Source organism: Sapajus apella, unplaced genomic scaffold (genome assembly GCF_009761245.1).
Source record: "Sapajus apella isolate SASKATOON/1434 unplaced genomic scaffold, GSC_monkey_1.0 scaffold38, whole genome shotgun sequence".
NCBI lineage: Eukaryota > Metazoa > Chordata > Mammalia > Primates > Cebidae > Sapajus > Sapajus apella.
In genome coordinates this window covers 2022640-2049713 of record NW_022436978.1, presented here as the reverse complement: position 1 = coordinate 2049713, position 27074 = coordinate 2022640, and the positions used below count along the sequence as shown (strand labels likewise).

The window sequence follows — 27074 nt, the reverse complement described above, 5'->3', positions numbered from 1 at the left end:
GACCACATACCCTTTTGGAGTCCATTCGGGCTCCAGATGTTATCTGGAGCCATGTTTCTATCAAGAATTTCTGTGATTGTGTTTATCCTCACATAAAACCTCGTCTTAACATTCTGTAAAGCTTAGTCTTGCAATTGATGACCACTCATTGTCCTAACTGGAGCACCCCACAAAATGCCCCCTGGTTTCCCTTGTTTCTATGTGGCACACACAGTAGACTCACTCCCATGAATATCTGAGTCACTACTGAATCCCATGTTCCTGTAGGTAATTTATCCCAAATGTATGTTTTCTGCCACCACTTTTAAAGATCTCTTCATTATGGCTTTCCTTCATTTCCTTTTATAAAGAAATGAGCTTCTTTGGCTGTTTAAATCACCATCTGGAGAATTTAAGGCTGTAGTGAGTGGTGAGGATCGATTTGACCAGGTCCGCTCACCAGGTGGAGGGCTCCCTCCCACACACAGCCCTCATTTCTACATCCCAATCCCTTTCTCCTGAAGGGAGCTCAAAGTGTCTACACCTGGCTTCTCTCCCCCTCTTACCAGAGGTGCAGTGGCTTTTAAATTGCTCAGATTGGGAAAGAATAGCTGGAAAGCCTTAGCCCAGCTCTGCTCCTCTTCCTCTTGAAAGAGAGCTGCCTGTGACTCAGTAGACATTTGTCTAGTTCTGTAGTTTAGTTAACAGGCTTCTTTTTCCCCTTATTCCCCCACCTGCCCATGTCTTAACTTTCTCAGACCCCAGACAATAAAGGGGGCATGAGAGAGGGAAGAGCTTCTTTCTCTTCAGATGACACTAAGCACCAGAAGTCTAAGTAGGCAATAAATGCCACAGGAGTGTGGAAGTGGATGTGAGCACCAAGGCCTGCTACATGAAAGCATAACAACACATGATATGGAGGTTAGCATTGGAGAAGCACTTCCTACAAGCCAGGGCTGTGTGAAGCGCTTCTCATGGATTAGCTCACCCAATTCTCACATCCCTGCAGGTACTCTCATGATCATCATTTATAGACTAGGAAGTTGAAACTTTCACATTGCTAATAACTCACTGGGATTGGAGTCCATTCTTTCTAAGCAGAAAGAGATATCCTTGTGGAGAAACCGGATCTTGACTGCAGGTCAGTGTATAGAGCACCTTTGACATAAGTAACTCCATCTTAGAAAAAGACTTCATCTTACATTTCAAAAGGCATCAAGGACCAGATGTTTTGCCTGATTAAAAGACTGCATTCAACCCAATAAGGACATAACCAAACACACTCTTCCACTATAAGCCCTTACCAGAGGACTGGCCATAAAAGAGCAGGACTTCAACAGCTCAGAACAGCCAACTTAACAGACGCTGTCTTGCTGTCATTTGTGATAAGCACCCGGCATCTGCCGCTGAAGGCTCTGTGCACATCAAATACTCTTCCTTGCAAGATGCTGATGCTGACTGGCACCTGGGCCATTCCAGGACATCATTTTTGTTCATGTTGCTCTCCCTGGACTGGTTTGCTAACTCTTTTTCCTATCCCTTTTCTCTTGATGACAAATGTTACTTTGTTTGACTGAAATGTTTAATTTATAGTATTTATATATTGATTAGGTATACTATGATGTGTGATTTGCAATACTGACTGACTTGGGGAGTGGCTTGAGCCTGTGTGCCCATGGCTCTGACTATGGAATAAATGGGTGGTACCAAGTAGAATTGCCTCCTTGGGAACGCCATGCAGCTTGTGGCTTTTATGATTGAAACAGCATCAGCAAAAGTCTGACCTCATGGAAAGACAGAGACACGCATGGATCTGGTTATCTCTGACCTTGTGCCCCGTCATGATAATTGAACTCAGAGCAACAGAGAGAAAAGGGAAGACACTGGCTGCTGGGAGCTGCCCTCGCCATGGTGGTACATGGCAGGTAGAAGGCCACATGGGCTCCTCTCGACCAGCCCCATGGACAGGCTCCCGGGAAGGCTCACCTTCCAGGAAGTCCTGCTGACACTGTTGCTGCTGCATTGGGCAGATATCTGCCCCCGTGTAACCTCTCCACCCTGGGCTGTGTCAAACTGCCCGCAGGAAATGTCACCTCTATAATAACGAAAAGCAACTAGAGAACTTCTTATCTTTTCTTTTGCAGACCAGAAGCTTCCAGTTCCTCTAATTCTTATCTGATGGTTTTTATGCATGTGGCTATTCAGTTTTCCCAGCAGCATGGATTGAAGAGGGCGTCCTTTCTTCAATGTATGTTTTTGGCACGTTTGTTGAAAATAAATTGGCTGTAAGTGCGTGAATTTATTTCCGGGCTCTCTATTCCATTCCTTTGGTTTACGTGTCTGTTTTAATACCAACACCATGCCGTTTGGGTTACAATATAAGCTCCTACATTTTAAGATCATTTGTTATGCAGCAACAGTAACCAGAATACTGTTTTTTATAATCCAGGTGCCTGATTTTGATCTTATTGCCTTCAAGATTGAGAGAATAATTTCTACGCATTTGACAGAAATCAAGATCTGCTTACATTTCCTAGTTGGTTAAGCATGTACTTTCAGATCTTTTCTCTATTTCAATTACATATTCCTGGGAACAAAACTGCTTTCCTTGAAAGCTGCTCCAATGTTCTAAGAGATTGACACTGTTGGTTATTTAAACACATGATGAGTCGCTTTTAATTATAGTGCATTTTATAAGAAACTGCCTTATTTTCAGAATGGCTATACCATTTTTGCATTCCCACTAGCAATGTATGAGAGTTTCAGTGTTCTGTATTCTGGTTAGCACTTGATATTGTCAATTAAAAAAAGAGGTAGTCATTCTAGTAAGTATGCAGTTGTATCTCATTGCAATTTTAATTTTCATTTTCCTAATGACTAACAATGTTGACAGTCTTATGTGCTTACTATGTGCTTATTTGCCACCTATATATCTTTTTTTTTTTTTCATGGAGTGTCTTTTTCGATCTTTTTTATTGGGCTGGTTTATTTGCTTTCTCAATGTTGTGTCCAGTGCCTTTACTAGGGAAACTTACAAAGTGCTGCAGCAGTCCTCATGACAGACAGTGAGAAAAAGAGATGTTCTACCTAGGTATGTCTGCTACAAGGGGGTCAGGGTATGGAGTTTATATGAGGATTTACAGAATTTGGCTCAAGGCTGGGGATAACTTCTTTTAGTGTTATAACAACAACCTAAATGCCTTTATTAGTGCCTGGAAATGTTCAAGTCCCCAGCCTGGTTCAAGCTACAAGAGACAACACAAAGCTGGTCAAGTTACAGGGTGCTCAAGACATTTTCTCTCTCAGGTGGGATGGAGAAAAAAGTAGGGGGATCTGGGGGACCCTACAATCACGCAAATGAATCTCACACCCATTATGCTGAGAAGGAAGCTGGACACAAAGGAGTAGGTACAGCATGATGACATTTACATATGATATTCTAGAACAAGCAGAGCTAAGCTAGAGCACCGTAACGCAGATCAGTGGTTGCCTGGGACAGGGAGCAAGGGGGCCATCCACTGACATGGGGCATAAGGTACTTTTTGAGGTGTGAAAATATCCTATATTTGATAATGGTGGTGATTCACAGAGGTATGCGATTGTTTAATTTGTTGACCTGTGCACTTAAGACGGGTACAAGCAGATGAGACTTCAGTATTCTTAAAGAATCTGCTTTGTTGCAAAATGCCAGAAAAAAATCCTGTCCCCTGTCCTCTTTTTCTCCAAGGTCTAGAAATGGAAGTGAATGAATTTTTACAATCTCTTATTAATTAGCTGTTAAAAATCTTATGCATGTAGCTTCTTTACAGAAATCTCCAAATGCTTTTTAAATCTTTGTAACCTTCTAGGGAATACTATAATTTGTTGATTTCAGATGAAGAATGCGTTGTTATAGTTTTACCTCTGCAGAGATGTCATTTGGTAATGGTGATTATTTATCAAGCTCCTACTGTGTGCTTCATCGTAGCCAAAATTTTCACTGTAGATGATGAAATTAGGGTGTAGGAAGGCTAAATGATTCATGATGTGACCTACAAATGGGAGAGGTGAACCCAGGTCTGGCTGGTGCTAAATCCCAGGTGCCTTCTATTTCACCACTGGTGAGAACACAGAGTGCTAAGGAGGCTGGAGTTGGAATTCCCGCTCCACCATTTAGTCATGTGTGACCTTGGATGGGCCACTTGACCTCAATTCCCTTATCCACAGGTTAGGCTGTTACCAGGCATTGCTCCTCATTCTGGTCAACTGCATAGTCCTACAGGGGAGCAGTTTGCATCATTACACTGTAAATGGCACCCCATGGAGGCAGCTCTGGGATGCCAATCCCACTATTAAGTTAAAAGGTTGTTGGCTGGTAGGGGTTGGTTACTTCACACACCTGTCCCACAGACTCAGAACTGTGCTGCATACTATCCTCCTAGCCAAATTGCTCAATTAAGACCAAGTCCTCGCTGGACTGCTCAGGGTGCCAGACCTCATCCATTCCAAAATATGCCTGGTGCTTCCCGCCCAGCTCCTCCTAGACCACCATTTAGTACTATGAGACCAGCTTCTTCACAGGCTCCATGAGTCATGTCAACACAGCGTGTTGCTAGCACATCAACACAGACAGTGGGTCCACGTCCTGCAACTGCAGCTGCTGAAGCTACCCCTGCTGTCCGCACCATTCCACAGTATAAATATGCTGTGGGAGTCGCAATCCTCAGCAACATCTTCATGCACAACCACAAGTTACAGTGCCACAGCCTGCTGTTCATGTACAAGGTCAGGAAGCTTTGACTGCTTCCATGTTGGCATCTGCCCCTCCTCAAGAGCAAAAGCAAATGTTGGGTGAATGGCCGTTTCCTCTTATTCAAGCCATGCACCCTCCTCTTGCTGGTAAATCCCTGGCATGTTGTTGGAGACTGATAATTCAGAACTTCTTCATGTGCTTGAGTCTCCAGAGTCTCTCTGTTCTAAGGCTGATGAAGCCATAGCTGTACTACAGGCCCACCAAGCTAAAGAGGCTGCCCAGAAAGCCGTTAACAGTGCCTCCTGTGTTCCAGCTGTGTAAAATTGATCACAGGCCACGAAAAGAAACTTGTGCTTCACCCAAGAAAAATATCTAAACGTCAAAAAACCTAAATATTATGGGAAAAGAGTGCAACATATAAAATAAATTTAAAAAGGAAAGGAAACTTTGAACCTTATATGTGAACAAATGCCAGGTCTAGCAAACGTAATGCTAGTCCTAGATTACTTATTGATATAAGAACAAAACAAAATCAAAAAAGCACAAAAAAATAGTAAACTATGAAAACAAATTAATGTTGCATAGACCCTGGGAAAAAGAATTTTCAGCAAAGCACAAAACTTTAAAGCATTCCTTTCTTTAATTTTGTAATTCTTTACTGTGGAACAGCTCAAAATGTCAGTTCTGCTTTAAGTAGCAGAACTGAAAACTAGAAAGGAAATGTAATTTGGATTATAAAATTCTTGCTTTAATAAAAATTCCTTAAACAGTGAAAAAAACAAAAACAAAAATGTTGTTGTGGGGTTTCTACCCAGCAAATGTATGTAGAATACTCTGAAAATCCTCAAGTACTGATCTCAAATAAGGGAGTACCAGTACTGTTACTCAGAATCCTTCAATAGCCCCCACATTTCCATGGAATCTACTGTGAACTCCTCAACTCTTTATAATCTAGCCAAGAGCAGCAGTCAATCTTATCTCCCTCCACTCTTTGCTCCATGCCTGCTTACCTTTGCCAGGCCCATGCCTTTCTTGACTTCAGATGTCATCGGCCGCCTGTTGGCATGTCATGTGATCTGGGACAAAACTCCCCAGATAAAGTGAGAGGAGTGGAAGCCAGATGCACCACAATGGGCCTGCAGAATTCCACCCTCTGCCGAGGACCTGCAGGTGTCTCTGAATGCTTTGCGGGGATGGAGCTTCTGAATGTGTGTCATCCTAACAGATATACATAATGTATTACACATTTTAAAATGCTTGTGTGGAGATTATATGTATATATGTATATTAATCTCGCTGGCTCTTGGCTCCCGGCATTAGGTTGTGAGCATATCCATTCCCTAATTTCATTCCTGCCTACCCCTGCACAGGGACCAAGCCCACTTAACCTCTTGGCTTTGGTAGGTCTACTTCCTTTTTCCTGGAAACTCTCCCTACCCCTTCCACATGGCCAAATTCTATTCATCCCTCAGGCCCTTTCTCTTCCATGAAGCCTTTCTCAGTCCCACATGGATCTGTTTTCTGAACCCCACAGAACTTGCATTTGACATCCCACATGCTGAATCAGAGCACAAGATATTATACTATATTTCAGGCCACCCTGAGTGGATGCCTCATAAAAACCATGATACATATTTTCATGACACTGTCCACATGCCATGCACTGGTCTCCATATATCCAAATGTATTTACTCCTCACCACACAGATCCTGCAAGCTAGGCATTGCTATATCATTTTGCAGTAGAGCACACGGAGACACACAGAGGTTTTGTAGGTTGCCTAAGGTGATATCACTATTAAGCGGTAAAGGTAGGTTTTGAACCCAGGTGTCCAGCAGCAAAGTCTAGGCTCTTACTATCACTCAAAAACTTTGTTTTAGCCAATTTGAATATGTTATCTTGAATATGCTGTAGATTAAATAGTTAAATGTTTCTTTGGTTATGCTTTACTATATTTGAGCATTCTTGGTATTGTATCAGGTCTCTGCTGTCTCTGATCACCAACAAGGTTATAGACTCTTTAAGGAAGAAACTGAGCCCCTTCCTCCCTTTCTTCTCTCTCCCTCAAATTCTCTCCCTATTCTTTCTCTCTCTCTCTGTCTCTCTCCCACCTTCCTGTTTGTCTTTTGTTCCTATGTTTTCTTTATCATGAAACATACAGCACAGTCCTACACACATATCAAATATTTGAGAAACACTTTGGTGAATTACATTCATTTGACCAGTTAGTCAGTTTATCAAAAATCACACCATGCTTGGTCAGAGTTCTTCCCACAAATAGTGGGTGAATACCTACTTTGTGCCCATTACTATGCTAGGTCCCAAGGGACACATCAGCACATACAGCAGGCACATGGCTCTGCCCCGTGATGTTTATGTCAGAGTGGCATTCTACCCACACTATGCATTTGCTTAGCCCTGTATATTTCGCAGAGATCTTTCACATATTTATCTTAGTTGGTTCCACGGCAATGCTATGACTTAAATATCATCACACTTTAGAGATGATAAAACTGAGGTCCAGCAAGTTTAAATTACCACCCCAAGGTCATGCAGCTGTGTGCGCCACAACTGAAACTCAAACTCAGGTCTTCTAGACTTGTCTAAACCTTTTCAGATACCTCTTGCCCCATCAAAGTATCCTATTTGACCCTGCAGAATAGTTATTTTATTCCTTTGCCAGGAAATTCTTATTTCATTCTTCTTCCTGTCTCCTGATGGGTCAAATCAATGCTTATTCAGGAATTATAAATCCTAGCACTTTGGGAGGCCGAGACAGGCAGATCACTTGAGGTCAGAAGTTTGAGATCAGCCTGGCTAATATGATGAAACCCTGTCTCTAGTAAAAATACAAAAATTAGCCAGACGTGGTGGCACATGCTTGTAATAGCAGCTATTCCAGAGGCTGAGGCAGGAAAATCTGTTGAAACCAGGAGGTGGTGGTTGAAGTGAGCTGAGATCATGCCATTGCACTCCAGCCTGGGCGACAGAGTGAGATGCTGTCAAAACAAAACAAAACAAAACAAAATTACCCCACCACTGCCACCAAAAATGAACAATGCCAGTGGAGTAAAGCACCTCTAAAGCAGCACTCATTGCAAGGATTTCTTAGCTGAGTGGTTCCTATGTGGTGTCAATCATGAAAAAGAAGAACTGAACCAAATTCAGTATCTTTCTGAAAACTTGCAAAACCTGAGAAGCTGGTCTGTTTAAAACAGGAAGTTATATAGTTACATTGTGTACTACCTTACTCATGTCTTAGATCTGATGCTATCTCTGGTTTCAAGAGTGGTGACACGTAAGCTGTCACTGGACATATCAAGGACTTCACTAACTTAGCAGGTGCCACTCATCTTCTTGTGCTTATCTGGGCAAGAACTTATTGAAATACAACAGAAGTTGTTTTCTTAGAAGAGATTCTCTGGTAGGTGTCGCTTTTCCAGGAAAAGGGAGGGGGAGCAAGGAGGGGTCCAGGTGGGTGGAAGTAATAACTTCCAACAGTGCTTTTGGATCTAGGAGGGAGGAGAAGGAAGGTACACAGCAACTTAGAGGCAGCATGGGGCCAGAATGGGAGAAAATATGGCTACATATCTCCATTTTCCTCTTGCTTTTTCTAATTTTCCCTTTCTATCTCCCACCCACACAATGATATGTTTGCCTGTTGCACTCACCCAAACTTGGCCCTTTATACCTCTTTAGTCAACATCTGTGCCCATGTTACCTTCCTTTACTTTCACAAATTCTCAACTATTGTGCATATGACTACTCCAAAGAGCTTACACCTAATAGCTTGTGTTTATTTATATTGATTTGAAAGAAACAGTCAGTGAAAATATAATTTATGTGTGTGTGTGTGTGTGTGTGTGTGTGTGTGTGTGTGTATACAGTCCTCCCTCAGTATGTGTGAGGGATTTGTTCCAGGACCCCTGCTGATACCAAAATCCATAGATGCTCAAGTTCCTTATATAAAATGATATAGTATTTGCTAATAACCTATGAATATCCTCAGTACACTTTAAATTATACCTAGATTTCTCGTAATACCTCATACAATGCCTACACAGCGCTTCATTCATGTGGGCTCAACATAGCACTTGCTGCGTGACAAATTCGAGGCTTGGTTTTTGCAACTTTGTGGAGTTTTTTTTCCAGATCTTTTGGATCCACGATTGGTTGAATACGCAAATGTGGAACCCATAGATACGGAGGGTCATTATATACATATGTGTGTGTACATTAAGTATGTATGTGTGGAAATACATATATTTATTTGAGGTTTTCATTGAAAATCCACACTAAGTCAAGCTATTAGATGAATCAGTTGATTGATTTGGTATCTTTTTGTCTGGGTGAATGAGGTTTCTCCCTTGGTGTCTGTGAGGGATTTGTTCCAGGGCCCCCTCAGGTATCAAAATCTGTAGATGCCCAAGTTCTTTATACAAAATGATGTAGTATTTGCTGATAACCTGTGAATGTCCTCCAGTACACTTTAAATCATACCGAGATTTCTCGTAATACCTAATACAATGCCTGCATAGCACTTCATTCAAGTGCCTTAAAATACCAATGCTGGGAAATGTTGGCAACTGGAAAGAAGTCTGCATTCATTCATGATTTGAACTTTGAGAGGTTCTTCTTGTGTATTTCCAGGGAAGAAGCACACTGGTTTCTTCCTTCTGTTCCTTCACTGTTCTCAGAAAGTTCTTCCCTATGTGTGGGTGAATCTAGTTGCCCACAATGTCATCAAATCTCTAGAAGCTCTATGAGAGTCTACTTCCTCTTCCACAGGAAAAGCTATCATATCATAGACTTTTCTATCCTATATTGCCTTTAATTAAAAAAACAAAACAAAACAAAACAAAAAACTCTTTGATCCAGACCAAAGGCATAAAAAAAAAGAACTAAAATGAATCCAAAGACAATTATTTTCCTTTTTTAACTTTTATTTTAGGTTTGGGGGTACATGTGAAGGTTTATTATATAGGTAAAGTCATGCCATAGAGGTTTGTTGCACACATTATTTCATCACTCAGGTATTAAGCCTAGTAGCCAATAGTTGTTTTTCTGCTCCTTTCCCTCCTCCCACCCTCCACCCTCAAGTAGACCCTAGTGTCGGTTGTTCTCGTCTTTGTTTTCATGAGTTCTCATCATTTAACTCCCACTTCTAAGTGAGAACATGTGGCATTTGGTTTTTTTGTTCCTGCATTAGTTTGCTAAGGATAATAGCTTCCAGCTCCATCCATGTTCCTGCGAAAGACATGATCTGGCTCCTTTTCATGGCTGCATAGCATTCCATGTGTATATATACCACATTTTCTTTATCCAGTCTGTCATTGATGGGTATTTAGGTTGATTTCATTCAAAGACTATTATTTTTCATACAAAACCTTCCAAGTTCTGCTAACTATGGCTGATGTTTGGGAACCATTACCATCCTACTTCATTCTATATTCTAAGTTGATACTGACCCTCTTAAAATTTGGTGGCTGAAACAGAACATAATATTTCAGATGTGTAGTCTGGAAGTGCAAAGCAGAGTAAAAATTATTCTACTCTATTCTTTCATACCCTTAAGAGGAGTTTATTAAGCAGCTTTTGTTTGTCAGGCATCATGCTAGACACCAGGCCTGTACTGTCCACTGTTTTGGCTACTTGCTACATGTGGCTTTTTAAGTTTAAATTAACTAAATAAAATGAAAATTTCAGTTTCTCAGTTGCACTAGCCACATTTCAAGTGCTCAATAGCTGCTAGTGTCTATCTTTTTTTTTTTTTTTGAGACAGGGTTTCACTCTGTTTCCCAGACTGGAGTGCAGTGGCACAATCTCGTCTTCCCTCAACCTCTGCCTTCTAGGCTCAAGAGATTCTCCTGCTTCAGCTCCCCAAGTAGCTGGGATTACAGGTGCGTGCCACTACTGCCCAGCTTTTTTGTTTGTTTGTTTTTGTTTTTAGTAGAGATAGGGTTTCACCATGTTGGCCAGGCTGGTCTTGAACTCCTGAGCTAAAATGATCCGTCCACCTTGACCTTCCAAAATGTTGGGACTACAGGCGTAAGCCACCGTGCCTGGCCAAGTGTCTGTCTTATTGGATAGCACAGATAAACATTTCCACTAATGCGGAAAAGATCTATTGGATCACTGCACAGATAACTAACTTTTCTGGCTACCCTAGGCTTTTTGAGGAAAGAAACGAAGGAGGGGAAGGAAGCGGGAGGGGTTAGAAGGGTATCAGCTTAATTGCATAGATGGGAGGCAAGCTGAATAGCTGGATGGGTAATTGGATAAAAACATGAAGGGATAGCTGGTGGAGAGGTGGATGCAGAGTCAGGTGGTACTTTTGATTTGTTCTGGGTGATATATTTGAGCTACTTCTTGCTGGTTCTGGGGGGCCTTGCTGGGAGTCACACATAATTCTGATTCTGATTTGCATGCTCTCTTCCCTCCCCAAAGTGGCTTTTCTCCAGGATGAATACCCATGACTTCTTCAACTCATCTTTATTGGGTAAGGTTGCCTCTTGACTGCATTTCAGTTGGTCATTGTTTGCATTAAATGAGCCCTGGACATATTTGGACCACTTTAGGATGCTGTGAAATGATCCTTACCACTATCTGCATATAACACTTTTATTAATTTAGATTAAACTAAGATTAAATTTAAGTAGATTTACATGCAGGAAGTTTCTTTATAAATACCATCACATGTTAACCTTATGGGAAACTAGAAATATATAGGATTTTTTTTTGGAATATTTGTATTCTACTTTTATTTTAGGTTTGGGGGTAAATGTGCAGGTTTGTTACACTGGTAAATTTCATGCTGATGCCCAGTGTGGGTAACCTGAAGTCTGTTAATAGAAAACTGTTTAAATTCTACACAGTGGAATACCATCTCGCTGTTAGAAAGAATGAGGCAGTTCTACAAGTATTGATATAGAAAGATTTCCAAGATGTAAAGTGTAAAAGGTCACAGAAAACCTGATATTTCTTGTTCTGATTTATGTACCAAAAAGCCACTTATAATTATGGGTATAAATACATAAACAAATATCAAGAGGTCTCAACAACAACTCTCTTCTGAGGAGGAGAGGAAATTGAGAAGGGAGAGAATAAAGGAGACTTTACATTTGTCAAATATAAAATAAGATCAAAATTTGAAGTTGTAGGAGTTTATTGTGCACACAGAAGAACAGTTCGAGAGCCAGGAGACATAGGTCTGAAAGTTCAGGGATTCTGCTTAGAGTACTTACCACAGTTTATAAAGCATAAAGGAGGAAGCATTTTCCCCTCTGGGTTCGAAAGTTTTGGGGGAACAGGTGGTATTTGGTTACATGAATAAGTTCTTTAGTAGTGCTTTCTGAGATTTTGGTGGACCCATCATCTGAGCGGTGTGTACACTGTACCCAATGTGTAGTCTTTTATCCCTCACCCTCTCCCATCCTTGCCCCTGAGTCCCCAAAGTCCATTCTATCTTTCTTACGCCTTTGCATTCTCACAGCTTAGCTCTCACTTGTGAGAGACAACGTACAATGTTTGTTTTCCATTCCTGAGTTACTTCACTTAGAATAATGATCTCTAATTCCATCCAGGTTGCTGCCAATGCCATAATTTTGGTCCTTTTTATGGCTCAGTAGTATACCATGGTGTTGCTACAAACGTGTGTGCAACTATCTTGCTCATATAATGACTTATTTTCCTCTGGATAGATACCCAGAAGTAGGATTGCTGGATCCAATGGTAGATTGACTTTTAATTCTTTAAGGAATCGCCACACTGTTTTCCGTAGGGGTTGTACTAGTTTACATTCCCATTGACAGTGTAGAAGTGCTCTCTTTTCACCACATCTGCGCCAACATCTATTATTTTTTTTTATTATAGCCATTCTTGCAAAAGTATGATGGTATCACATTGTGGTTTTGATTTGCAGTTCTCTGATAATTAGTGATGTTGAGCATTTTTTCATATGTATGTTGGCCATTTGCATATCTTCTTTTGAGAATTGTCTATTCGTGTCCTTAGCCCACTTTTTGATGGGATTGTTTGTTTTTTTGTTGCTGATTTGTTTGAGTTACTTGTAGATTCTGGATATTGAGCCCTTATCAGATGTACAGATTGCAAAGATTTTCTCCCACTCTGTGGGTTGTCTTTACTGATTATTTCTTTTGCTGTGCAGAAGCTTTTTAGTTTAATTGAGTCCCATCTATTTATCTTTGTTTTTGTTGTATTTACTTTTGGGTTCTTGGTCATGAACTCTTTGCCTAAGCCAATGTCTAGAAGAGTTCTTCCAACGTTATCTTCTAGAATTTTTATGATTTCAGGTCTTAGATTTAAATCTTTGATCTATCTTGAGTTGATTTTTGTCTAAGGTGAGAGATGAGGATCCAGTTTCAATCTTCTACATGTGGCTTGCCAATTATCCCAGCACCATTTGTTGAGTAGGGCATCTTTTCCCCAATCTATGTTTTTGCATGCTTTGTTGAAGCAAACAAACTGTTAAGGCCAACTGTTGCTCAGTTTGCCTTAAGTATTTGGCTTTATTTCTGGGTTCTCTATTCTGTTACATTGGTCTATATACCTGTTTTTATACCAGTACCATGCTGTTTGGGTGACTACGGCCTTATATTAATAGTATAGTTTGAAGCTGGGTAACGTGATGCCTCCAGATTTGTTCTTTTTGCTGTCTTGCTTTGGCTATGTGGGCTCTTTATTGGTTCCATGTGAATTTTAGGAGCTTTTTTCTAGTTCTGTGAAGAATAACAGTGGTATTGAGATGGAAATTGCATTGAATTTGTAGATTGCTTTTGGCAGTATGGTCATTTTCGCAACATTGATTCTACCCATCCATGAGCATGGGATGTGTTTCCATTGTTTGTGTCATCTACGATTTCTTTCAGCAGTGTTTTGCAGTTTTCCCTGTAGAGGTCTTTCAGTATTTTGACCTTTTTTTGTGAGTTGCTGTTATGCATTAACAATGGTGCTGAAGCAAGAATATTTAAAGCTGATTTGTCTATAGCTGATTTAATTTAGTTTAATTTCACTGGATTGTGCCGACTATGACCTAAAGCTTATATGTTGTGTTTTATTTATTATTACAGTTAGCTTTTTTAGGGAAATCAGGATGACTTCAGTCTTGGCTATGTGGCTACAGGTGGTTGGCCTCGGGGAGTTTGGGCTATAATCCCAAAAGACACAATCCTGAATTCCATAACCCCAAATGTTGAAATCCAAAAAGACCAGAATCCCTAAAATTTTAAATCCTAAAACCACAATCCCAAAAGATTAAAATCCTGAAAATATAACTCTGAAAACAGTAATTTAAAAGACATTTATTTACATTCCTAAAGGAGAATTTATTTTGAAAATTTCATAAAAAAACAACAGAACACTTCACAACAGGGAATAATGTCATATATATTTTTGCAAGCATAAACAGGTATACTAACAACAGTCACACGGGTATAACAGTTATAAGCAGGTGAATTATATTCATAAATAGGTTAAAAATCACAATGTACAAATGCATATAACTATAGTTGGTAATTCTGTGCACCCAGTTTTACAAACTGTGGTCATCTGAAATACTGTGATAGACATGCTAAGTCTCTGGATGAGATCAATCAAGAACCACGATGAGTCACCACCACATTTGCCAGAAACAAGATCTTGAGAAATTGTATCTTTCACAAGCACAGAGGTACAAAAATGATATGTTTATTTATCAAGGAGGTTTTGACATTTGTATATACACACACAATGCTTACACACAAAGTTCTAGTGGTAATGTACCTTCAGGAGTCAAATTTGCAAAAAAACAAAATCCATAAAACATATTAGAACTCTCTAAATGTCTTTACACAGTTTACACGTCCGCTACTAAAAGTGATGCAGAGATTAAATGCATAGCATAGTGAATTGGCACTAGGGGTGAAGGGCAGAAGTGATTCATAATTGAGTAACTTGGCAAGGGAGATTTCTTGTATTTTTTTCCCTGTGTTTTCACTTCTATATTCTTCAAAATACTTGCTGCACTTGTTTTTGCAGAGTCGTTGTGGTCTACACATTGCGTTAAGTATATGCTGTCCATTTAAAAGTATCCTTATTGCTCAGCTGTTGCAATTAAGGGATTGGTGTTTTTGTAGCACCAATAATAATTCACTTTAAAATTTTTATTTCACCATTAAGTAACCTCACACACTTAGCTTATCACAGGCTTTTTTTTTTTTTCTGGGAAAAAGTTCCCCAATCTCTTCCACTGAGAGTAAAGGAGGAGTACTGGAATATTGTGATGCTCATTAGACACTTAAGATGAAATTTTGAGTAGGAGTTTGGGTCAGGGCTTAAGACATCAATTTGAGAATCCTTAACATGTATTAGTATTGAAAACCATAATGGCATATCATTCTAGTAAGAAGAAATGATACTCAGCTTCCTCAATACCAAATTTATGTTAGTCTAGGTTCTCCAGAGACAGAGCCAATAGGATATGTATATAGATACATGAGATGGGGTGTATTAGGATAATTGGCTCACGATTATGGTGGCTAAGAAGTCCCACAACAGATCATCTGCAAGCTGGAGATCCAGGAATACTGGTATTGTGGCTCAGTGTAAGACTGAAGGCCTCAGAAACAGAGAAGCCAGTGTTATAACTCTCAGTCCTACGCTGAAAGCCACTGAGTAGGAGAAGGGGGTGGTTGCATAGTTCAAAGGTCCAGGTCTAGATGTTTAATCTCAATTCAGATTTGCAACATTCATTAAAATTTAAAATTAGTGAATGTAAATCTATGTGTTTTGACATGGAAAGGTATGCATTACTTATTGCAGAATAAAATAGAAACGGCCTTGAAATATGTATATCAAGGCAACCTCCATTTTTACTGTGTATATATATTTTAATATGCTATATTATGTATACAGTTTAGCATTTCAAGAGTCAGTGTTGCTGGATTAGACCATAGTGATTTGTTAGGGAGAACCTGGCCAGGTAAGAATGGAGAGGAGGAGGCTCCTCTGACCCCAGGGAATGTGAGAAGAGACAGTGGTTATGAAAGAAAGCAGTCACCCTGTGGCTCCCTACCTTCCCCATCAGAACTAGGGGGCATGGAGGGCTCTCTGCTAAGTTAGTGACCCCCAAGGAATGTCTCTGTGCAGGGCACTTCCTCATTAGATGGGATGGCCAATGTGGTTAAGTTGGTGGTCAAGTAGAAAAAAATGATCTAGTTTATACTCTTGAGAGTTCCGTGGTTTGTTCATGGGATGGGCAGGGAGTCAAGGAGCAGCAGCGTTGGCTTGGTGCCTACCAGTGTAGGAAAAGGTACATAGCCTGGGCCAGGGCCCTGGTGGGATGTAGTGGTAACAGAGAGGTCTCTCCATTGCAGCCCAAGGAGGACTGACAGTGAATACCTCATGAGTCCACTAGCTACAACCCATCACAGCAGATTCCAGAAAATGGCTCAGGTTTGGGACCAGGTCATCCCCACTCATCAGACACCAGCCATATAAATCAAGGACCAACAGCAAACAGGGACATCCCCTTCCCACTCTGCCCCATGTCTCAAGTTGTACTGGCCCTTCCTCCAGATCTCTGCCACTATCTTAGAAAGGACCACTGGTAAAAGAAACTGAAATTATAAGCTGACAGCATAAAGAGGATGAATAAAACCTAAAATCATGGTTCAAATGAATGAATCAAGAGAAGTTTAAACCACTTTGGACTAAAATGTGTGAATCCTTTTTCCTGCTGCCCAGCAGATGAGAAGTTGGTAACAGACCAAAATAGTTTGGAGACTAAAGAATCCTTGCACATTTCACTGCTGAGTTGTATTGTGAGTAATTTTAGTTGACCTCACTTTTGTAAATCTTGCACATATGCATGCATAGCTGTTAACAGAAATGTTAACAGTGGTAAAGCTGCATGAGGAGACTGGGGTGATTTTTATTTTTGCTTTTGTGCTCTTCTTTTTTGTTGTTCTTATTTACTCTTACCCTATCATTTTCCAAACTGCAAAAGGTCATTTTGAAAGCCTAATTCAAACCTCTTGACTATTTTGTATATAAATATTCATCTTGATTGAGACTGGGTAGACAGATGAAAACCATATCAGGTTTTTTATTTTTTTATTTTCCAGACTGGGTCTCATTCTGTTACCCAGGCTGGAATACAGTGGCGCAATCACAGCTCACTGCAGCTTCGACCTTCTGGGCTCAAGCGATTCTCCCACCTCAGCCTCCCAAGTAGTAGGGACCACAGGCATGTGCCACCATGCCTGGCTAATTTTTCTTTTTCCTTTTTGTAGAGACAGGGTCTCACTGTATTGTTGAGGCTGGTCTTGAATTCCTGGGCTCAAGCAAGCCTCCCACCTTGACCTCCCCAAGTACTGGGATTACAGGCATGAGCCAAGGTGCCCTGCCCATACGAGACTTTCTCTCTCTGACCCCATGCAGCTAGTAATCAAGGACTAGGCTGCTGACGCTGGGGAACCTGCATGCTTTCTTGAGTTTTGAACTTTAGTGCTAAAAGCTCATAGGCAGCCCTGAAGCCCAAACAAAAAGGTTCTATGATTTATCATCCTGATCATGTTAATTTTACAGAAATAACAAATGAGTTTAAGACTCAAATTGAGCAAAACTTAAGAGATTTTTTAAAAGTTTGACTTGTTTTTATATCACTCTTGGAGAAAAGGAAAATAAATAGAAATAATTAATAGTGAGTACAGGCTGCTTACCTTTGTTCTCCAGAATAAGCAGCCCTGTTGCCTTCTTGCTTTAGATGCTGAAGTTTAGAAGGACACTGTCTGTGACTATAAATGTGTAACTGACAAAACGTGTATTTTTTTTCTCAGCTGCTATGGATTGGGCTGTGCTATTAGGAATAAGAATGCTGATCGTAGCACACACAAACCATTTGTTCCTCAAGTCCATTTTCCTCCTCAAAAGCCTGGAATGTGTCATTGATCAGTGGGAGATGTACCTGAACAGACCCATGAAAAGACAGCAACAAGTTCCACCCAAGGGACCCTAATTTCACTTGAAATGGCTTCTGATAATCTTTCTTTCATTCCTGCTTCCTACCAGTTTTACAGCTTTTTCCAGTTTCAAATGTGAACTCACATATACTCTCTCATTTATCCTCATGACAACCCCAGTGATCCAATGGTCCTCACTTTGGAGATAAGTAAGGGAGGCTCTGCATTAAGGACTTGTGCAAGGCATCCAGCTGAGGGGTGCTGGGACTGGCTCCATTTTCATCTCGACTCTCACTGACTTTGACTACACAGAACCCCAACGTGTGGGGCCTCAGTATTCCATCAATCATTTTATTAAGAAGCAAAAACAATTCATGGCATTGGCCCCAGTTATTAAGCATTTCTCAGATTTACCTTGAGAAACTTCCATCATCCTGTATATTCACATCTTCACCCTTGTCCTTCCCTCCTACAAAGGAGAAAGTCAGTTGAATGCCTTCCGAGGAACCAGTGCGTGGCTTAACTGTCTTTCCACGACTCCCACCTTTTCAGCTTTCTATTTTCCTCCTTCTCCACTTAAGTCTGTAATTTCAAGAAAAGCAGGCACTGGCCTCAGGGCCCCTGGCATAAGAAATATTGAATCTAATAAGAAATACCTTTAATTCACCCCTCCTGCTCACCCCTTTGTAATGGAGAAGTTCCTAGGGGTTTGCTTTGGGTACAAGACCAGCCTAACTCAGCATCACAAGTAGCTGGAAAAGGAAAGTAACCTAAATGAATGCTGCTTATAATTGTAATAGTTAATTACTGTGATTGTACATGTGCAACAGATAAAAGATGTATTTTTGTCATAACTGCTATGGAGTGGATTATGCCATTAGGAATAAGAATGCTGTTAATAGCACATGAACCAGTTGTTCCTCAAGTCCATAGCAAAATTTTCAAAAGTTAAATTTAAAAATTGCTACATTTGAATCTAGTGACAGGAGAAATGGACATAGAGACTGAAGATCCAGCCCAAATTTTATATTTACTTGTTAGAGAATTTTGGACACATTTCTACATTTCCTCAATACTCCATTTCCCCATTAACTATAATGAAGGGTACACCATTATGGGGCCCGAGAGAAGCATAGTTACTAGTTATTATAATAATCATTGTTATTATTATTATATATATTTTGCTTTTAAGTGGATAAGGATTTTGAAAGTCATGTATAAACTGTAAACTGTAAAATGCAAAATGCCATAAGAGACAGTAGTAATAATAATTATTATGTTATTATCTTTATCCAGCCTGTGTTTTCCTGTTTTGTATTTCTTCCTTTAAATGCTTTCAGCAATCAGTATCCCCATTCTTCACCACCATCCCACATTTCTTTTCCCATCCTGGATCATGCTGCCTTTGAAAGCTTCAGCTCTTTCTTCCTGAACCCCCCTCCTGGCACCTCTGCTATGCTTTTTGAAATTCATGTTAAAGAATCCCCAGGCTGCGATCACATGTAGCATCTTTGCTGAGTACATGCATAAATCAACTGCTGTGTTTTACAAAGGGTGATGATGCTTAATTGTGGGATTGTATTTTTCTTCTTTGATCACAGGGAGAAGCGAAATGGCGACCTCACTAGATACGGTTGAGACCTTTGGTACCACGCCCTTCAACTATGAATTGGGTGAGCTCTGCAGAAAAGGCGATATCACAGCGCTGATTGCCAAGTTCCTGCCCCCACTGTACTCCCTGGTGTTCATCGTGGGCCTCTTGGGCAATGTGTTGGTGGTGGTGATCCTCATAAAATACAGGAGGCTCCGAATTATGACCAATATCTACCTGCTCAACCTGGCCATTTCTGACCTGCTCTTCCTCTTCACCCTTCCATTCTGGATCCACTATGTCATGTGGAGTGACTGGGTATTTGGCCACGGCATGTGTAAGGTCATCTCGGGGTTTTATTTCACGGGCTTATATGGCGAGATCTTTTTCATCATCCTGCTGACGATCGACAGGTACCTGGCCATTGTCCACGCTGTGTTTGCCCTTCGAGCCCGCACTGTCACTTTTGGTGTCATCACCAGCATCGTCACTTGGGGCCTGGCAGTGCTAGCAGCTCTCCCTGAATTTATCTTCCAAGAGACTGAAAATGTTCTTCAAGGGTCTTATTGCAACCCTGTGTACCCTGAGGATGGAGCACAAAGCTGGAAGCATTTCTATGCTCTGAGAATAAACATCTTGGTTCTCGCTCTCCCTCTGCTCGTTATGGCCATCTGCTACACAGGAATCATCAAAACACTGCTGAGGTGCCCCAATAAAAAAAAGTACAAAGCCATCCGACTCATTTTTGTCATCATGGTGGTGTTTTTCATTTTCTGGACACCCTACAACCTGGCTCTCCTTCTCTATACCTTTCAAGCCACCTTGTTTGGATATGACTGTAAGCAGAGCAAGGATCTGGACCTAGCCCTACTGGTGACGCAGGTGATCGCCTACTCCCACTGCTGCGTTAACCCGGTAATCTACGCCTTCGTTGGAGAGAGGTTCCGGAAGTACCTGCACCACTTCTTCCACAGGCATGTGCTCGTGTACTTGAGCAAATACATCCCATTCCTTCCTAGTGAGAAGTTGGAGAGAACCAGCTCTGTCTCTCCATCCACAGCAGAGCCGGAGCTCTCTATTGTGTTTTAGGTCAGATGCAGAAAATTGCGTAAAGAGGAAGGACTGAGCACATGAAGCAAACACATTAAGCCTTCCACACTCACCACTTGAACACTCCTTCGAACTTCCAGCGCAACACTGAAGCTCTTGAACACACGGCAGTAGCAGTAGATGCATGCATCCCAAGCAGTGTACTCATCATCAACCCTAAAAAGCAGAGTTTTGCTTCTCAAAGAGTTACATACATTTTAACGCACCCAAATGTTAGTATATGCCTCTACAAAAAGGTAAAATTTTTTATATTTTATACCTTAACTTCAGCCAGCTATTGATATAAATAAAACATTTTCACACAATACAACCAGTTAACAATTTTATTTTCTAATGTGCCTAATTCTTTCCCTGCTTGATGAAAGGCTTGTTTTATTCAGTATGAATAAACAATCTTAAGCAACATAACAGCATGCTATTCCTGTTCTAAATATTCTTAATAGTTTATTGATTTCCTGTTTACACTGAATGACAGCATTTTCCATGGGTGACTCACAGAGCCCTGAGAGGTGTGTACCGTCCTCTTAATGCCCATCTTACATGGCAGAGGAGGCCAGGGGCCTCCTGTACATATGAAGTAGCCCAGGTGTGGGGCAGGAAGGTGTTGGGCTTGCAGAGACTCTCTGCACCTCTAGCTCAGTGGCTCTCAAACTTGTTGTCAGAAGCACCTGGAAGGTGTATGACAATGTGGATGGCTGGGAACCACCCCAGAGTTTATGATTTAGCAGATCTGGAATGAGACCCGAGAATGTGCCCAGCATCACTAGCAAGTTTTCAGGTGGTGCTGATGATGCTGGTCCTGAAACCACACTTTTAGAACAACTGCTCTGGCTAAAATGTCTGGACATTCCAGAGTTATCCTTGAAATTGCAGATTTTGGCGTCAGAGGGAAATGTAAAATACTCTTGTGATCTAGGCACTGCCAAGAACAATCACCACCGAGGACAGCATATGTATGATGTCAGTTCATCATAAACCAGTTGGTTTAGTGGGACTTTCTAGTCCATGATTTTTATTCAGTTGAGCTTTTCTTGAGAGCTTGGGCCTACCATGGCCCTAGAAGCTATGGTGGATACAAAAATGAATAAGACTTTGTGTGAGCTGCATCCTAAGCTGGAAAACATGCAACTTATGATGTAAAAGTATCAAAAAAAAAAAAAAAAAAAGAGTAGGAACAGCCCAGGTCTCCATTCCCTTTGCCTTTCTCTAGTTATGGCTTCCAGGGGAAGTAAGTTCTAAGAGGCTGATTAATTTCTGCCTCTCAGTAGAGATCATATATGACTGTGCAATGTGAGCCCTGCTAGCTGTCCATCCAACAGCTGTCCATTAGGTGATCTGGACAGCATGCACAAACACTGCTTCAGGTTAAGTGAAAGATGCAAAAATGTGTAAGACAAGCACAATCCCTGCCCCTATGAAACCTTCAGTCTAGTAGGGGCATAAGATGGAGACAAGCCCCAGTGCAAGGAGGCAGACACTCAGTGCTATGCCTGGGCCAGGAACGGAAAAACTAGTTCTTGCTGGAACCTGAGGGGAGGAGCATTTCATGGAGGAAGTCGCTTTTGAGCAGTTATCTGAAAGAAAGGCAGGATTTAAAAAGGGAGAGGATTTAGGAGAAGGCATCTTTAAGCCAGGGGACTGCTCCACCGAAAGGGGAGAGGGGAGGGCCTGCACATTTGTGGACAGGAGGGTGGCACGGACAGTTTGAGGTGGGCCATGAATTTCACATGAGGGGAGCTATGGAAGGGTTTAAAGCAGGGCAGAAAAACGATGCAGGAAGATACATCTGGTAATGCATAGAGCACGGAGTGGAGGTCCCAGACCATGCAGGAGGGAAGTTAGGGGGTGAGTGAAAGTTTAGAGGCAAGGAGAGATCAGCAGCCGGTAAGAAAGGTTCCAGGAGCCCTCAGAAGAAGTGGACCAAGAGGCAGCATGAAGGATGAGTTAAAGCACTAGGAGGGACACATGGCTGCATGTACAAATCAAAGGGCAAAGCAGAGTGTATCGTATACCTAAAAAAAAAAAAAAAAAAAAAAAGACACACACACGTTTTACTCTTCACTTAGCTGCATAGACCATCTCTCTGAGGATACGAAAGAAACCAGTAGCAGTGGCTTTCCTTAGGAAGGGATATGGGTGGCTGGAGAACAGGAAAAGCAACCTGACTTTTTGTGCCTTCTGGGTTTTCAATTATGTGGACCTACTACTATTTCAAAAAACAAATAAAACCTTAGAATGATATAAAAAATAAAAGGCAAGGCTGCTATGCAGATGTTCAGAAGTAGGCGTCTGTCCTACCAGCCGTAAGGACATTAGAAGCTTCCTGTCATGAATTAACCCTGTGACCTGAAACAAATTATTTGGTCTCTTTCAGCCCCAATTTCCTCATTCATATAATTTTAAAAATAGATTAAATCACCTCTAAGGCCCCTTTGTGGCCCAAGTAGACTCTAATCTTGCTAAAATGTTAGGAGCTGGAGACTCTGAGCTTCCAAATCAATGATAAAAAGAAAGGAGGAGAGGAGCGGTGGACAAGTCCACAGCATCACCTCCACTGGTCGTGAGACCATGCGTGGTTCCCACTGTTCGCCCAGGGGTACTCATTCGGTCATTTACCATTCAGCAAACATTCGCTGAGTGCCCACCACATTCTTAGCTAAGTTCTGAGGAAACAAACGAGGGCACACCCCTAAGTGTCCAATTCAGCCTGGTGGTGAGCTCCCTGGGGATGTCTAATTCAGTCCCAACTTGGACGCTGCCCGCAGGGAGCTCACTGTCAGACTGAATGGACACTGCTCTTGTCCTCCACTTCCATATCTTATAAAGGAATTACCAATGCTTAAATTCAACCCAGATGAAAGTTCTACATGAAGACCAGAAAACATGTTTTACTTCCCAATCCAATGCTTGGAGAAAGGGAGTGCATACTCTTGGCCATCATTCCATCTGTGCTCACCCTCTGGTGAGTGGCCTGGCCTTTCGTCACTGTCATGCACATCTGAGAGCTCTGCATGTTCACATCGACACAGGATGTGAACTCCGGCATACTCTAAGCCATGCAACACGAATCTCAAGTTGGCTAGGACGCCTTGAAGTACTTCTCTTTTTTGTGGTTCAGCCAAACTGTAAATAAAACAATCATTTAAAAACTGAACTATACATCACTGGTTCTCTCTTGCATTGTGAAGTTGCATCTGCCCTTAGGTAACCACAAGTGCAGGGTAGAGATGCTTGTCATACCATACTCCTCTTACCCTTGAAAGCTTTTAGGAGCTTTGTGACTCACACAAACTTCACATAACCAAATCATGAATTGGTGTGTGCTGCTTTGTTCCCCAGCCCAGCTCTGTCCAATAGAACTGCAGAAATACACTGAGAGAAATGTTCTGTCTCTGCACTGTCCAATATGATCACCACTAGCCACATGCAGCTACTGAGCACTTGAAATGTGGCTTAGGTGGCTGAGGCATTGAATTTTTAAATTGTATTAAATTTAAATTACTTTGGATTAAGATTTAAATGGTCACATGTGGTAGTGGAGCAGCACCAGCCCCTTCAAATCTGCCTCTGGAACCCTCCTCTACCTATGCATCTGGCATCCCGTGGCCCTCAAATACATGGCCTGAACACTGCACAACAACAGGGAAGATTGCTGGTGATGCAAAATCAACGAGATCCATTTCTACAAAACTCACTGTTTGCTGGAAGAGACTCACCTGATTCCCGTGGCTGCAATGAAACGTGGGGGGCGCTGAAAGATACTGCTGCAGAGAGTATGATGGAGACACTGAAGAAAGATGCACAGAGAAGGTGTCATTCTGCTTAGATGGGGTTCCTCCAGGCACAGACCCTGAGCAAGGATTTGAGAGCAAAAAGTTTATTTGCAAAGTGCAGGAAACTCCAGTAGGAAAGTGGGGAAGTAAAATAGGGAGGGAGGGGAAGATGCGAACAAGGGTACATTATCAAGCCATTTTTTACAGGAGGTGACTACAGTCAAAGCCACTAGGAAACTCTGGGATACAGTGAAAACACTTCTCCTGATTTGAGGGGTGAGGGAGCTGGGGCATTCATAATCCACTCCAGTCAGTCATTGGCCGAGACTGCTCCTGGGGAGTGTTAATCCCCAGCACTTCCAGCTGGCCTTGCTAGGGCGAGTTCTTCCCAGCTTTGGAGAATGTTCCTAGGGCAACAAGATGTAGATGCTGGATGTTGGAAGACAGCTGGGCATGCTTGGTTAAGGCTTGAGAGATAAAGCATTTGCTACATATTTGAACCAGTGTTCAAAGAGTTTTTTCATGAAGCAGAGGGTGGGAGTAAGGATGGCATCCAGGCAGGTGGGTCAGTTTGTGGGAAGGCACAGTGCACAAGAGCGACCCACAGATACCTGCTGTGGTGATGCCTAGTGTGACACTGGGCAATGACAGATGCTCTTGAATGTGCCTCTGTGTTTTCTTCCCTGGCTTCTTTGCTCCTCCTCCTTTTGTTCAGCATTGTAATCTGCTATTTCAAAAGATGATCCCTTTCCAGCTTGAGTTCCTGAGATGTTCTTCAGATTCTGGAGCTAAAATTCTAAAGGCTTCACATCTCCTGAACAAAGCAATTTCTGGTCCTTTGTAGCCTATGGACTGTAAAGAACTTTACTCTTTTTCTAGTCTCTGACCTAATCCAGGGCTCAGACAAGGACCTGCAGGATAAACTTGGCCCACTGCCTGTTTTGTAAATGAGAGTGTCATTGGAATACAGCCAGTCTCTTTTTTTTATACATTGTCTGTGGCTGCTTTTGCACTACTATGAGAGTTGAATAGTTGCAACAGAGACTGTATAGCCCACAAATCTTAAAATATTTACTTTCTTGTCCTTTACAGAAGAAGTTTCCTGACCCCTGATAATCTACAGGACTTGGGTCTCTGTAGGCACAGCCATGAGGAGAGAGACTGGGTGTCAAGGGAAGAACTTGGGTGTGAGGCGTTCAAGCCACTTAAGTCCCCAGGTTAGTTCTTCCTTGAGTCTGGTTGCAGTACAAAGCAAGCAAAATTGGATTGAATTATATATTAGTCAAATGCTGCTCACTAATGCAAAACACTGACAGTATGTACCAAGATATCACATGGAAAGTTTTTATTGAGGCAGTAGGACCCCTTAGATCCTGTATCCCAAAGTAGACTACAAGGGAATTTCCAAATGAATTATAAAAACAGATTTCACAACTCTTGAGACCCCTCACTTACAAGGGGGACAAAGAGATTGGATTGATGGATGAAATTAAAGAGGTATTTGGAAAGTTCTTTGTAGAGGACTGCTGGTATTCAGGGATGCCTGCTTCTCACCTTAAGCCTGGTAATGCCAGTGGCACCATCTGAGAGCTCAGTAGGAGTCACCAGGGTTAAAGAAGCACCATGCATCAGCATCTGACTCACACCCAGGACATCTGGAGACGAGGAACCTGCCAGCCAGCTGCACTGGGGGTGGGGTGGAAGAGAGTCACCACTACTTCGGGAGGGATCTAGACTTCTAGAGATGATTTTGGCCAAGAATTTAGAATTCTTTTCCATGGGCCAAATCCCAGAGAGCTGACTGGAGGATTTCCAATCCTGCCCAGTGGACCCCAGCAGCATATGTGTGTGGAGTGGCCTGCCCAAACCACGGGATGATGGGAAGTTGACAGCCAGGGAAAATGCATTTAAAAAAAAAGTCATAGGAGTTATGTTGAATATTTCCAGGAATGACGCAGATGACCCTACAAAAACAGCCCATGAGAGAAATGATTAACTTGTAAACATCCACTGGCCCCAGAAAGGGTGACATCATCTTATGGCAGGGCCAGTTCAAACAGAAACTTTCCTAACAGCAACACTTTTTCCCTTCCCAGCTTCCATGCAGCGAGAGGGTAAGAATCCATGCTTAGCAAGCTGGGGAAGGGTCGAAATGCTGGACAGAGAGAAAGACAGGTTTGTGCTCCACTCCTCTCTCCAGCACGTCATGTCCCTCAGAGAGCTGGGTGAGCTGGGAAAGTGGGGAAGATTTAAGTGTCAAATCAGATGGAGTTTTGATTATCATACGGGGATCAATTTTTAAATTTTTGAATTGAAATTGTCCTTTTGTGACCACAGATGATCCTGGGACTTTTTTGTACCTAAGCATGATGACAAAGCCATTGGGCTGCTGGAATTTTCATTCAGGGATTCAAGTATAGAAGAACTTCAGTCTCTAATTTGGTTTAAAGAGATAGTGAGGCACAAAAGTAAAGTTTACATCCCATGAATTCTGTCAGTTCAATATACTGGTGGCAAACCCAAGCCCCCAAGTTTCAGCTCTCTGAGGTCCACATAGGCTTACATGAATTGACGGGACTGAACTGCAGGTCTTAAATGGATAAAGAAAAAATGCTGTGATATTAAAGATACATATGCCAGGTGTGGTGGCTCATGCTGTAATCCCAACATTTTGGGAGGCTATGGCAGGAGGATTGCTCCAGCCCAGGCATTTGAAACCAGCCTGGGCAACACGGAAAGACCTCCGTTTTACAAAAAATAAACAAAATTAGCTGGGTGTGGTGGTGCATGGCTGTAGTCCCAGCTACTAGGGAGACTGAGACAAGAGGATCACTTGAGCCTAGGAGTGCAGTGAGCTGAGATCATACCACTTCACTCCAGCCTGCGTGATAGAGCAAGACCCTGTCTCAAAAAAAGATCCATATAGATAT

The 27074-nt window shown here is 41.8% G+C and overlaps 1 protein-coding gene and 1 pseudogene across 4 annotated transcripts; both read left to right on the top strand.

The window, feature by feature from the left end:
* Nucleotides 1–1887: 1887 nt before the first annotated feature.
* Nucleotides 1888–5269, top strand: LOC116565029 (annotated as a pseudogene).
* Nucleotides 5270–7969: 2700 nt separating this feature from the next.
* On the top strand, nt 7970–20804 carry CCR3 (C-C motif chemokine receptor 3). 4 transcript variants are annotated; one of them, XM_032298021.1, is made up of 4 exons: nt 7970–8135; nt 10564–10611; nt 11159–11210; nt 19272–20804. In XM_032298021.1, exons 3-4 carry the CDS (start codon nt 11174–11176, stop codon nt 20348–20350), a joined length of 1116 nt encoding a protein of 371 aa, XP_032153912.1. In that variant the 5' UTR covers nt 7970–8135; nt 10564–10611; nt 11159–11173; the 3' UTR covers nt 20351–20804. The 4 variants fall into 4 exon arrangements, with proteins under 4 accessions (XP_032153912.1, XP_032153911.1, XP_032153914.1 ...); XM_032298020.1 differs by lacking the exon at nt 10564–10611; XM_032298024.1 differs by lacking the exons at nt 7970–8135; nt 10564–10611; nt 11159–11210 and adding exons at nt 17484–18583; nt 18774.
* Nucleotides 20805–27074: the final 6270 nt, after the last annotated feature.

What these genes read in the sequence shown, in the direction of transcription:
- CCR3 (XM_032298024.1), top strand. Translation starts at nt 18,449, where the DNA reads ATGCTGCTTATAATTGTAATAGTTAATTACTGTGATTGTACATGTGCA.